Below are 13,476 nucleotides of genomic sequence, written 5' to 3'. Positions count from 1 at the left end.
GTCATATAAGCTATAATTTAAACAACCATAAGCATCAATAAACAAACTTAATATCAGCTAATAAAACCAGAAGAAATAAAGAAACATTTGTAAACTAAATCAAGGACTAAAGAGAACAAAAGAGAAGCAGCAATCAGGAAGGTACAACTTCATTTACTTACCCATATGCCATTGCAGTTAGAGTCACTTTTTGCATCCCAATTATCAGGACTAAAACAGAGACACAAAAGGATAAGCAATGTCATCAAAAAAACCCAGGAAATCAGATCCCCAATGCTATTCTTCACCAAGATTAAAAAGCAATTAGAAATTCCTTTCTGCATGGAAGAGTGGGGGTTTTCCCCCTTTGGGTCTGGGAGAGGCAATTTTTCCTAGCAGAATGCAAATGCAAAATGCAACATTAATTTAAATTTAATAATGGAAGTTGCCGAATGAAACTTATCCTGTCGGTCAGTGGCATGATTTCCCTCCCCACCTCTGGCCTGTCTGACCAATTTTAGCTGCAGGTGCTTCAGAGCAAGGAAAGAAATGCATGCAGCACCCTTGCAAATGAGTCCCATCCCTGGTCTTGATCACCCCCTCTTGTCTCCCTCACAGTGAAATCAAGCAACAAGCAGTCATGTGCTGTCTAAGAGGATGGTCAAAACAAAATCTGGAGCTCATTCTTCTCAAAGCCACAATTAATAAGAAACCTTTAAAATAATTAAAATCTTTACCGCCTGCCAGGGTACACGGTTGTGTTTTTGTCATTGCAGTCTCTGCCTCGCCAGTGATAGCCCCTCAATGTCTAAAGGCCAGGAGAAACACGCAGAGAGGACAGCCATTATTACTCTTGCACTTCTAATTTAAAATATCTAAAATGAGAATCTAACTCAAGGTGTAGGAATAAAACCCAGTAAACAGGTTGTATTCCAGAGCCCCTTTGCTAAGCTTTAATAAGTGACACCTAGCATGCTTTGCTGCAGAAATAAGACAAGTTGGCAATTTATTTTTTCATTTAATATGACTTTAATTCACCTCTTATTAATTCAGTAAACAACCACTCAGCAGCAGAGCAATTTGCTTCTGCAGGGAGCATAGCTTTATATGTGCATTTCCCCAGGTGGCACACATGAATGATTGCTTTTTCATCCAGGAAAAAACCCTGACATTTTATGACAAAAAACCCCTCCATTCATTTTATTCCTGTACCTATTTTCACATGAATGGGTAAGGCTTTGCAGAAAGTAGGAGGAATCCCAGAGACATCCTCATTATCAAGGGATTACTGTACCAAAGGAAAGTCTTTGCTTACTGGGAAAGTACTAAATTTATCTCCATCAAAATCTTCAAAAGGCAGTTTATTTCTTAGAACACTGTAAAAAACAAAAACAAAACCCATAATGTTAACATATGGAAGGGAATCTATTAAGAAAGTAAAAAACACAGTAAAATGTACAGAACAGATAATAACTGGCATGATATTCACTGCTCTCTATATTCAGTTGTGGCTCTGTGCTTGTACTTCAGCAAAGTCATCCTGTCCAAAAGAGCAAATTATGTATTTCAATATCTGCTGACTGAGCTGTGGAGGTGAGGCTGATGGACTCCTGTATGGCTTCAATGTCAAACCAGCAGTCTCTGAAACAAACCAGGACAACAAATCTGGTGGTAAATGTTTGAGGATTTTTTGTTTTGTTTTGTTATGTTGGGTTTTTTTTTTTTTTCATTTCTTTTTTCTAACTACAGAAAAAGTAAAAAAACCAGAGACGGTGAGAGAGAGTGCATGAGGGAGCGATCAGAAAAGGTAGGTTGAACACATGCAATCCAACCTATAATACACAATTTCATTCCCACTTCCACTGTCTGAACTCATAGGGCTCAAACTCAGCTTATGTGTCCTGACTAGCATTTCAAAAGATTTTTCATGTCAATCAACCCATTCCAAATAAACTCCTGATATTTGCAGATTCAATTAAATGAGCAGAAATAGGTGAGCAAGTTAGTCTTGGCAGTTGAATCAATCAAATATACAGCTGATAATCCTGATTTATTCTTAGACCTGCTTGAGTACTCCTCCAAGTCACTGGGGTACATTGACAAATACGCTTCATGAGTTGTAAAAGCTCATGTCCTTGGCTTAGAAACTGACTCAAAGTCAGCACGGTCATGACTTTCTTAAACACCTTGGGATTGTTCTATGCTTCACAACTGACATTAAATTTGGGCTCCTCACAAAGTTATGCAGGTGCTGGTGGCCTTCCTGCACTGAGATATGAGCACAACAACTGGATGAACAAATGAAATGAAGAAGTTTCTTGGGGTCAGAAGATCTCAGGAGAAAGGTGGCTTCCTCTTGGAGCTGTCACATCTGTGAGTGTGTGTCACATATTTGAGCTCTGGGATGTGCTAAAATTGAGCAAATGGTTTAAGCACTAAAACAACCATAAGGATCCCTGTGAAGAGTGTTACTTACCTGAACTCTGTGCAAGCTCCTTCTGTACTACCTAGACAGTGGTTTTATAAAGGAAACCAACATAAGTAAAGTATGGGAAGCTCCGTTAGCTAAGGATGACTTTCGAAAGAAGCAAATTTACCATGTTCTGTTTCTGGTTAAGGACTGAAAATGTATACATACTATTTAATCTTCTCACACAGGTTAGCCAGAAGGGGAAATGCACATACACTTGAGAACCCCATGACACTTTTCTGGAGAGGAAGAAAAATAAAAGGAGATAGATGCATTAGTTCACAGAATGGTGTAGCTTGGGATATTCAGTGTCAGTAAATTACAGAGCTAAACCATGTATTTTCTGCCTAGAAACATCCAAAAACTCCAATGATGCCAATGAGGATGCTACATGCCAAAGGATTTAGACCTGACACAGCAGTCAAGGATTAAGGCTGAGCATTTTGCAAACCTACTGTTCTTGCTTTCAAAGACCTGTAAAACTCAAAAAGGGAAGAAAAAGTTCCAGTCTTCTCTTTTCTCTGTCTACTCTCATGTAACCATTTTTTTTGTTTTCATTTTTTGTGAAAATTACTGTTTTCATGTTTGGTAAACATGGTGGCACCTGACACAGTGCAAAACTAGTGAGAGCCACACACTTGGAGCCATAGGTCTGGTTTCTACATGCCAAAGGCCAGGGACAACTCCAAGAAGAGGAGAAATGAGAGGATCCAGACTGTGCATAGAATACCCTTGATTTTTAAAATGAGATTTTAACATGGAAATCTAGGTTTTATCTTGGCCAAACCTGTAAGATGTAAAAGACAGCTGCTGCTGGAAAAACTGCTTCAGCATTAGTAGCCCATAGCTTTGGGCCACTCCAGTTGATGTCCCAGGTAGTCAGGAAGCTTCAGAAGCTGAAACTTTCCTAATGAATAGTGTTACCTGGGCAATTAATCCCACAAACACTGCTGCTCATGTGGCTTCACTGTAAGTTCAGTTGGTCTTGAAATACTGAGGGTGCTCAAGTGGTCTCTAAGTGCAGAGGACTAATTGGGGCACAGCCTAATTCTCTGTATTCACTGAGGCTATATTTACCATGTAAATATGCAGCAGATGAGCAGATGGGCACACTCATAACTTTATGCAAAGAAGGGTAATTGTTGATACAGGCACAGCGCTTAAAATCTCCGTCCTTGGACCAACTGCCTTCTGCTACATACTTTATATACATGGAAAAAAAAAAAGAGTAAGGTAGTCCTCAACCTAATCATATTACAACCCATGCCCAACGTGAAGCAGAAGGTAAAGCTTGAATACAGCTCAGGAGAGGCCAGTGGAAGGTTATTACAGACTGTGTGGGTCTATAACCCCACTGAGTGACAAAGGAACTTTGAGGCAGCACAGCAAGGCAGTGAGGCCAAGGACTGTAGGGCATTGCCTTGCAGCTCCAGGGGAGGTGTTTGCTTGGACAGGTAACAAGGGGCGATGGACATAAGGGTCCCACACTGCCCAGAGCAGGAGGTCAGGCACAGAAACGTGCCACAAGCAGGATCTCCGTGTGGAGAGGAGAGCTGGTGTAGTGGAGAGGGGACAGAGCCCGTAGTACAAAGACTGCAGCTAACATTGGTGCTGGTGGCTGAAGTGACCATGCATCAAGGTGAAGATGAGAAAGAGTGGTACCTTTTTCAGGTACCACTGAAAAGGAGGAGGAGGAAGAGAGATCTGCAGTGGAGTGGGAGCTGTAACAGTGCACTTTCTGAAGAAGGCAAAAGTGAAATCAAGGAAAAAAGAAAAAGGAGGGTCAGGGAGACAAGAGACCTGCAAAAAAGCCACCAATTACCTTTCTTCAGCTCTGTCCAACACACTCAAATGGTAAAGCTTTAGTCACACTGGCTTGGAGGGGGAGGAGGTACTGGTGGAGTGAAAGGAGAAACCAGAACACAACCACAGAAGAAGTGGGGAGAAAAAGCCATCAGGAAGCAAGGCCTTTCCTTAGGCTGAAAGGCCAGCCTAGTCCCACTGCTGCACCTCCAGTTGCCCTCTGCACTTCCCCATCCCTCTGCACCTCTGTATTCAAGCCATTGGCTGCATTAGGGCTGTGTGCTGCAGCATGGCTGGGACACAGGCCTCCTTTTTGCTCTGTGTGTATGGTCAGATGGGCAGAGAGCATAAGAGGTGCACAGACAGGATGCCAGCTTTTCTCAAAGAGATTTGCAAACCTATGTACTCTTCCTGAAAAGAGGCAAGAAATCACTTCCCCCCCTCCTTTGTGTAAGACTAATCCTGCCAACAGAAGCACCAGAGGCTCTTTAAGCCTTCCATCAGGCTAAAACTTTCAGTGTCTTCATCTGAGCTGTCAGCTTTTCACTTCAGCCTAAGTCACAGTGTGCAAAGCCTTTGAAGTTAAGGCACCTGGAGCCAAAATGGCACCAGAAAGACAAACTACAGGGCTTGCAAAAAATAAATACATAAATATAACCTCCTTTGATTCTGCTCACAAGCTGTGCTAAAAGTTTATCCTTTGCTGTAAACAGAATAAAATCTTTGCTGCCTTTTTCTCAGTTAGTCTTTTGAAAATTCTTGCTGACTGGCTCTCCGCTGATTTCAAGGGAAAGTTATTCTGCACTCCCAAGGACTGCCCAGCTTCAGTGGGAGTGGATGCATGGTGATGACCTGGCAGTGCTGTGGGGGCTGCTGAGGACCGGCTGCAGCAGCATTCCAAAGCCCAGCAGCCTCTGGCTCCACAGCATTTGTATTCCCACAGCAGGTGGGACAGTGAGATCTTCTTGGCGTTGTGCAGGAGTGTGGCTCTTCTGCTCTTTGAGGGTGTCTTGGGCTACTCTCAAAAGGCAAGGAAAACAGGCATAAAAAAAGACGAAGTCTTTGTGTGAACAGGTCCTTTTCCCAGGTACTATTGGGTCCTTCCCAGCAGAGGCAGGCTACCATTGCAGCAGGAGTTGATGACAGAAGATGGACTACTTGCCCCTGTGTAACATGAGTGGGTGGGCAGGAGACCAGCTTGTTTTCCTCTGCCTGTCAGTTCTCTATGGGCTTCCTCCATGGTTTCCCACTTGTCCCACTACCAGGATGTGACTTGCAGGGACCTCATAGTCATGACAGGGTTGTACAAATGATGCCTGCTCTCATTAAATGCCAGAACTCTAATCACCATTCTTCCATTGCTATTGCTCAAAGATGCCCCTTAGTATCTTCTCCACCCACAAGAAAAGTTAATGCTGGAGGTGCTCACAGTGATTGATAACACTAATATCCTATTCATTGCCTGTTAACATTCCCTAATGACATTTCTGTAATTATTTTAATTGGTTTTACTAACAAGAATAACAATGAGCCCCTAATGCTTGTTGGTGTTTGATTTAAGCCAGTGTCTTATTGATGGCTCGCTCCTTTTAATGAACAGAGACAATTACTAGAATTTTTTTGGAATTGTAGCTGCTTTCACTGCATCTCTACATCTGCTGAACACCTTTTCTTTTTCCTAAGCTCATAATGATCCTCAGAAATTCCAAGTGAACGTGAAATCCTGGGATCCAGATGGATCTCCCATTCTCATTACAACAGCCATCATCACATCTCTTTTTTTATGCAAACACACACAGCTGCTGTGCCAAGATGGGGACAGTTAACTTGCAAGAACTTCTTCAGAAGGCTTTGCCCAAATATACAATGCAGCAAAAGCAACCAAAAGAGCAGATATGGGAAGAATGAACAGATCTAATTTGATGTTTTGGTCTGGCATGAGCCAGAGCATGAAAGAGGCCAGATGAATGTTTTTCTTTCTTCACTGTTGTGGATGCAGGGATGTCCTACCACAGCTGGGGTGTTTCTGGTTCCTCACCCACACACTCAGCCAAGTAATCTTCTTCCCAGGCAGTGAGACTGTTCTCAGCTCTCACTAAGGCGCATCTGCCTGTGCAGGATCATGATTTGGCAGCCTTGAGACTGGGCAGGTGATTTCCTTACTATATCATCACATGCTGCTGCTCTGGGATACATGGCTTATGCAAGCATGATTCACACGTGCGCCCTCCTAGAGATTCTCCTTTGTGTTTCTTACTGCATTGTTTCTCTGGATCTGAAAATAACTTCAGTCTGGGTGAATGGGAAATTGCAAGCTGAAGTAATGCCTCTAGAAATGTTATTTTCTATTTTACAGGTTGAAAATAAGTTTCAGCCAGGGTCATTACAGGAAGCACACTAGGAATAATTGCAGGAGAGGCCCAACCAAGCATATGATACATGTTTTAATTTGAGCTGGCCTTGCATTGTGCAGAAGGTTTGGAAGTACATTGGAACCCAACTGTGACCTTTCTGCTTCCAGTCTGTTTGTCCTTCCTGCTGGTAAAGAGGCAGCTAGGAGCAGGAAGGGGCCAATGGAGATTGGGAGAGGTATCAGGACATTGAGCAGTTCTGAGGTACGGGAGAGTAAAGGCGAAATAGGAGAGCCTATTGCACCCAAAGATTGATGCCAACCATGCCACCCTACACAGGACAGCCTGAAAGGATGTGGCATGCCCAGCCCAAGAAAGTGGCTGGACATGAGAGGGACTCAGCCCAATATGCCAAGGGTATAGCACATGCAAGGAAGCAAAGGAATTGTGTCCCAAGGGGCAGCACCCCCGTGCCAATCCCTCTCCAGCCCTGTGCCTGTGCCCGATCTCCAGCTCACAGAGAGAACCTGCTTGACTCAGAGCATCTTGTTACACGTGTCAATGTGAGGACGTGCTCCAGGGAAAGAAGAACAAAAATTTCATGTAATTTGAGCGGAAATTTCAGGCCATCAGTAGCACAGCACCGAATAGGAAGGAAAATTAGTACGAGATCCTGCTGGTTGCTGTTCTGCGGGAGCTGAGGCCCCTCTCTCCAGAGCTTTATTTCCCTGGACTGGCAATTTGGCAATTGCTCAAAGGCTAATTAGGCACCTAAATTTTCACTTTTGTGAGTATCATCGCAGTAAGGATTCAGGAACAAGTAATATCAATAATTTCTTCACAAAGAGTTAAAGCATTTCCTGTGCATTAAGTGCTTGAAGACAACTGGAAACAAACTCTAGGGCGGAACTGACTCACCTAAGTGAACCTAGCAGAATAAAAGCTGCTACCCTTCTCTGCTACCCTTTAGAGATCCTCTACAAATCTGAAAATGGTTGGAAGCAGAAAGATTTCACATCCCATTTTTCAAATTTTAGAGGCAAAGGCAGCATCTCACACATACAGGAAAAATACACAGAATTTGCATTCAGGCCATTGCTTGAGTTTCAGACAGCCCCAATGATAAGTTGCTCTGCTCTGAGGCAATAGGTCAGTTCGTTAGGCACCCACTTACATATAGCTACAAGGTTTTTCATTATTTCTTTTTATGCTCTCCCCATACTTTTGTATTTTTTCTTTATTTCTCCCTCTCTTTCTTCCAGTGTCACCTGATAGAGCAGATCCTGCATCAAGCAGGAGTGAGTCAGCATTCAATTCAATGCTAATCAAGAAGATTCACAGTCAGACAAAACAAACAAGGACTCAGTCCTGATAAAATGCCAGTACAGAGTAAAACACCCTAATGCCATCTATTTCTTACCAGGTCCTTGGAGGTCTTCATAATTCTTTTTGCTTTTCTTATTGCAACACTCAGTCCCACCTAGGAGAGCAAGAACAAAATGAAAAACAACCAGGTCAGCCTCACAGTATACTAACAACTTTTCTTCCTATTTCCTACCATTTTTTTCTATTTAAATATCAGTCACAGCATAGAAATGATGTATGAGTCCACAAACTCCTCATCAGTTACTTTTTATTGGACTAACAATCAATTATCCAGTCAACTTCTATAAAACTCCAGTTGCAAGAGTTCATTTATTTTGCTCCAGGGCATCATTTATTTCCCAAGGAAAAGTCCAGATCAGCTGAAGAGCTGAAATTCATATCCTGACTGCATAGTGTGTGCTGCAGAGGACATACTTCTCTAGTGACTCCTCCTGAAGGAAAACTCCTCCGTTAGAATGCCAAAAAGAGCATTACTCGTGTAATGTCAGTTTGACTTGCTGTGGAAGGGTACAGAGGAAACATTCGCTCTGGCATGGATAAGTGTTGGATTATCCCTTTTTCTGACCCAGAGACAGGGCTCCTGAGAGGTGTTTCAAAGACTTATTCTATTTTCAGTCTCATGTAAAGGATGAGACAGTACAGATGTTACAATTCACGCCATCACAATCAGAAGCCAAACTATTTCCTAATTACAAAACATTATCAGCATTTTTGGCCTATCAGCTTTTGCCACACAATGCTACTAGTGCTTCTAAGCCAACAATCTAAAAATACCCTTCATGGGCCTTGCTACAATACATCTTTGATATTTCTATTGCTCCAAAATCTCTAGTCTGTTTGTAAGGCCATCATTTGAAACTTGTTTCCAGTTCAATCTCTCTCTCAAGGTCTTCCCTATTCCATGGCCTCTCTAAGTCAGCACACCTTATCTCAAAGTTTGCATAAGACTATGCAAAGACTATGTGAGCCTTCTGTCAGGCTTTGAGAATTCTCTGCAAATCCATTTCTCACAGATAAGGGTTATAGTCAGCTGAGGTTCATCCTGGAGGGGGAACATGGCATGCAGGAAGGTATAAAGCAGGGAACAGAGTTTGGAAGGAAAATCCCCTGCTTAGGATCCAGGAAGGTTAGCTTTTTATTCTGGAAATACCTGCCCTGGAGAGCAAGTTCTTGCTGACAGTGACAAGATAGTTTTTCTGTTGAGTCCATGCCAACTTGTACTGAATAGGCATTTTGGGAGACCTCCATAATGGGGATACTTCTACCTTCATAGAAAGAAAGAGTAGGAGAACCATTCCAAGTAAAGGTCTTAGAGAGGCATCAGGTTGGCCATCATAAGGCCGTGGGTTACAAATAAGTCAGCTACTAGTGATACACAAATCATTCCCAAAATCCCTTGCACACAAGCTCTTTGAAGGCGCAGAGGAAATTTTGTGCAAGGGGCACCATGCAGGAGTGTGAGTGACAGCCAAGGACCAGCTCTGCTGGCAGCAGGAGGACAGATGTGCCAGGTGTGCTGCAGCAAGGCAGTGGCCAAATGCACCCTGGCAGCTGCTTACTGTGGCCAGGAACTGCCAAACACTGCCAGGGTCCTGCTCTGCAAGTTTTCCTCGAGGCTCTGCCATTGCAAAAACCTCGACAAATACATCTTTGCAGCCCATGTGGTCCACAGCCCTGGGTGCTGCCTGAAGAAATGCTGAGGTGTGGGCAATAAGTAAGGGCTGTTTCTACACCGTGCTGTTAGGCCTTGACCAGGCCTTAAGAAATTTGTCTTGTATCACAGCACAGAAAGATCACTCTGCTTCTGCTGCCACAAGGACTCTTCCCATTCATGGGGGTGAGGAGGTGCCCCAGATATGCTCATGCCATCAAAAAACAACTGTTTAACAATTCTGATGAACAGCACTTTCTTAATTCAGCCATATCTTTCAGTAAGAAAGGAAGTTCTCATGACTCCAATTTAGGACAAAAAAAAAAGAGAGACAGTCAGAGGACTCTGGGAAGATCAAGGGAACACCAGTGTGCTCCTCCCTGCTGCTCCATTTTCAATTCAGGACAATATTCTTGTGTCTCAGTGATGACAATTCCCATATGTTGTGCTGCATTTATTAGGCCACCTTTGAAAACAGCCACATCTGTGAGACAGTAACCAAGTGATGGCCTCTGTCCTTCCCCTCAGCATTCAGCATAAGGAAGGCTGAAAACACTGCCTGTTTGCTCTCTTTCAGCAGAAATAACTACTTATGTTCTGTAGGCTTTGAGAATTGGCAAAAAACCCCCAACCTTAAAATAAAAAGGAGATAAAAATCAATTGTTTTTGAAAACATTTCAAATGGAAAAAAAAAAAAAATCCAGGGTATCACAAACACGTTATCACCTGGTTTCTGCTCAGAATTGTTAGTGGGGACAAACTGTTCTGAAAATGACCTGCTATCAGTTGCTCCTACAACCCAGCATAAGAACATTACTGCCAGCCTAACATCAACTGAGTCTGAGGACTCTGAGGTAAAGTCAGCACAACTTTGTGTTTATCTGGACAGAACTACAGGAACTCAGCAAGGGGGCAAATAGGGATGCTTCAGCAAATGCTATTATTGCAGATTTGAAAAAAAAAAAGAGAAAATGTCCCTTATATGATGGCACCTTACTGAACAGTGGCATGCCAGATTATAATATTAAAGTAGAATTAATTTGTATTTAAAGTAATCCTTGCCAGCATTTTTGTGCTGGGGATAAAATTTAGCATGTCATTATAATTGATTTGGGCAGTGATCAAAGCAAATTAATTAACCATTATATTCAAGGGTCAAAAATTTATGGTGAACAACACAAAGGGACATGGACGAATAAGCATAAGCAGCAAGGAACACAGACTTTTAAGCTGCTGGGTTTTAATACATGTATCACATTAATATATGTAGTTAATACATGTTTAATTCATGGTGTCTATAGTCTTCTAAAAATCAGGGTATGTCACAAATAGATGAAAGAAGCCAGCAATGAGCCAAGACATTGTTTTCTAGTTTCTTCCCCCTGGGCAACTGCTGTCCCAAAAACCAATCATGCATCTTACGTTTGCCATAGTTAAGTTGTACAATGCCAGCTGCTGTCATTTCTGCAATAAAATTACTTGAGAAGCAGATGTGAAAAATGGCTTGAAATGGAGTATAATAGAAGGAAAATTCCCAGAGAGGAAGCATTTATCAATTCTTTTCTGCTGGGCAGGGTAGGAGAGACCTTTCTTGCTCACAGCAGCAGCACATGAGGAATGCATGCTTCAGAAAGTTACAGGGATATTGCACTCAGAAAGCAGAAAACAAGGGAGGAAAATGGTGGATCTTGCATGCAGAAAATGCTTTCTCTGAAGCACTAAGGTTGACACCTTCTCTCACCTCACAAGTTACTTCAGCCAAGACTCCAGGTTGGTCTGCAGAAGACTGGCAGCTGAAACACCCACTGAGAAGAAAACACTCCTGGTTTCACGGGTCACCTGCAATCCCTGGCTGACACCAGCATGTCAAGCCTGCCACTGAAGGCCATACAACCGCTCATAGAACCTCTCCTGCTACACCTTGGCTAGCAAGGCGCCTCCTCTCTTTCCCATGGCCTGAGAACACCATCAAGGAGAGGGTTCCCTAGGTTTCAGAAGCTGATGGATGAGTCCTGGGGAGCAGCCAGCACCATCCACCCCAACTGGAGCAGCCCTGGCACACTGTGTGCACAAGATATCCAACCACGGATGGGGCTGAGGGTGGAGTGTCACTGGGATTTAGTTCACTGCCTTCTTTCAGAGTTCTCTGCAGAGACCATGCATTCCCAGTAATGATTTCTTTTTTGGCAAACAGATGTATTTCTCATCGTAAACAAATGCATGAACCAACTCTAACTCTCTCTCATTTACCATCCTTGTTAGCCAGCTTTTCCCCAGGAGACCAGTATTCACAAAATACTCCAAGTTTCCCTTCTAACTAATTTTCATCATCCTTTAACCAGGAGTACCAAGATAGCAAAATTCTGCAAAGCTTGTCAAATAGCACAGTTAAAAGTGAGATTTGTTCATGAGAAATGCTTCCTTGCCCTCACACTTTTGTCTGCCATCATCCAACCCCAAATATCGCTGTGCCTGTGGGTTGTCCAAGGCTTGTTTTTGAAGGTCCTGTCTGAGACAGCTTCTACATTGGCATGGCACAGCTGCATGCACCACCTTGTAAAACCCATGACACCCTATTTCCTTTGGATTTATTTGGTAGAATGCTGGGGTTGTATGATTTGGCATTTTGGGGTTGTTTGGATTTTCAGTTGGGGTAGGGTTTATTTTATTTTGTTTTCTGCCAGTGAAGAGGAGCAAAGGAAATGCAGAGAAACAAGCAAAAGAGGAGGAACTAGCACTCACACTGTGCCTTCTGCTATTACCTATCTATAGGTAATTTCTTCAGGGCTCAGTTCTGGCTGCAGCAGAAACTCACATTTCAGTAGATCTTACCTGTTTCCAAAAACAAAGGCTAAAAGGAAGGCATCTTGCCCCATAGGACCTAGACTGCAAGGCAAATGCTTGCCTTACTGCTTGTGGTCTCAAAAGAAGGAAACAGGTTCCAGTCATGAGGTCTACTTTTTCCTGGCAGCCTGCTCTTAATCAGGAATGCAGAAGCACTCCCACCCTGGAGTTTGGTTCTATCTCACCTCCCAGGAAGAAGCTCACATTTTTTACTGAGAAAGATGAATGATAGAAAACAGCAGGAGTATTTTTATTTTACTAAACCCCAAAGAGTTTCTTTTTTTCACCCAGAATTTGTTGGCTCCTGCTTCGCCAAAAAGAATGCTGACCACAGTAATATCCATGAAGGATGTGGCTTTGTAGAAAGGCAGTGAAAGACCTGATAGAGGGTGCACAAACCAGCATGGTGGCAGTGATGCTTATTCTTGGCAAGATAAAATTATAAGAACATAAATATGTATATTTTGGCTGATGTAAAATGACTTCCACTGAAATCCTATTGATGGAAATTAAGACAAAATATGCAGCTGAAAGGTCTCTCATAATCTGGAGCATAAAAGTGATGGCAAGCAGAAGAGGCACCCTGAAAGGCAGAAAGTACAAACTTCCAACACAGACTGTTTTAGTGACTGCTAGAACACGGCCACTGTGCTGAAGTCAAGCCATAATTCTGGCCCCAGCAAATCAATTAAAGGATTGCCACTTAACCAAACAGGCCAGCTGGCTTAAAACAATCTAGAGACAAGCTGAGAATAATCTCCTGCAAACCTGTTTGTTCCCAGGGCCAGAAAGGAGGCTTGGTAGGAAGTGTATAAAACTCTTCACCCTATTTCAGCCCTTTTCACTCACTAGAGGAACATCGCTGTATTACACAACCTGGTGCAGAAAGTCCTCCAGCATATGAGCTGATAAACATTTTTGCTAAAACATTATCCAGTCATCCTAAACCAGCTATCTTGGATGCCTGTGCTACTGTCAGTCTTTTGGAGTGA

At 42.9% G+C, this 13,476-nt stretch overlaps 1 protein-coding gene across 2 annotated transcripts in view; it reads right to left on the bottom strand.

The window, feature by feature from the left end:
• Positions 1–13,476, bottom strand: part of AOAH (acyloxyacyl hydrolase) — a 73,254-nt gene that overhangs the window by 36,279 nt on the left and 23,499 nt on the right. The window contains exons 6-10 of one of the 2 annotated variants that reach the window (XM_063406560.1): positions 8,024–8,083; positions 2,618–2,688; positions 1,295–1,355; positions 717–787; positions 162–210 (exon numbers count right to left, since the gene is read on the bottom strand). In XM_063406560.1, coding sequence (XP_063262630.1) covers positions 162–210; positions 717–787; positions 1,295–1,355; positions 2,618–2,688; positions 8,024–8,083 — 312 coding nt within the window. The remainder of the gene's footprint in view (positions 1–161; positions 211–716; positions 788–1,294; positions 1,356–2,617; positions 2,689–8,023; positions 8,084–13,476) is intronic. The other variant, XM_063406571.1, reaches the window with a different exon arrangement.

The sequence above is a fragment of the Prinia subflava genome, chromosome 1 (genome assembly GCF_021018805.1).
Source record: "Prinia subflava isolate CZ2003 ecotype Zambia chromosome 1, Cam_Psub_1.2, whole genome shotgun sequence".
In the NCBI taxonomy this organism is placed as follows: domain Eukaryota; kingdom Metazoa; phylum Chordata; class Aves; order Passeriformes; family Cisticolidae; genus Prinia; species Prinia subflava.
This window is presented reverse-complemented; position numbering and strand designations above follow the sequence as displayed.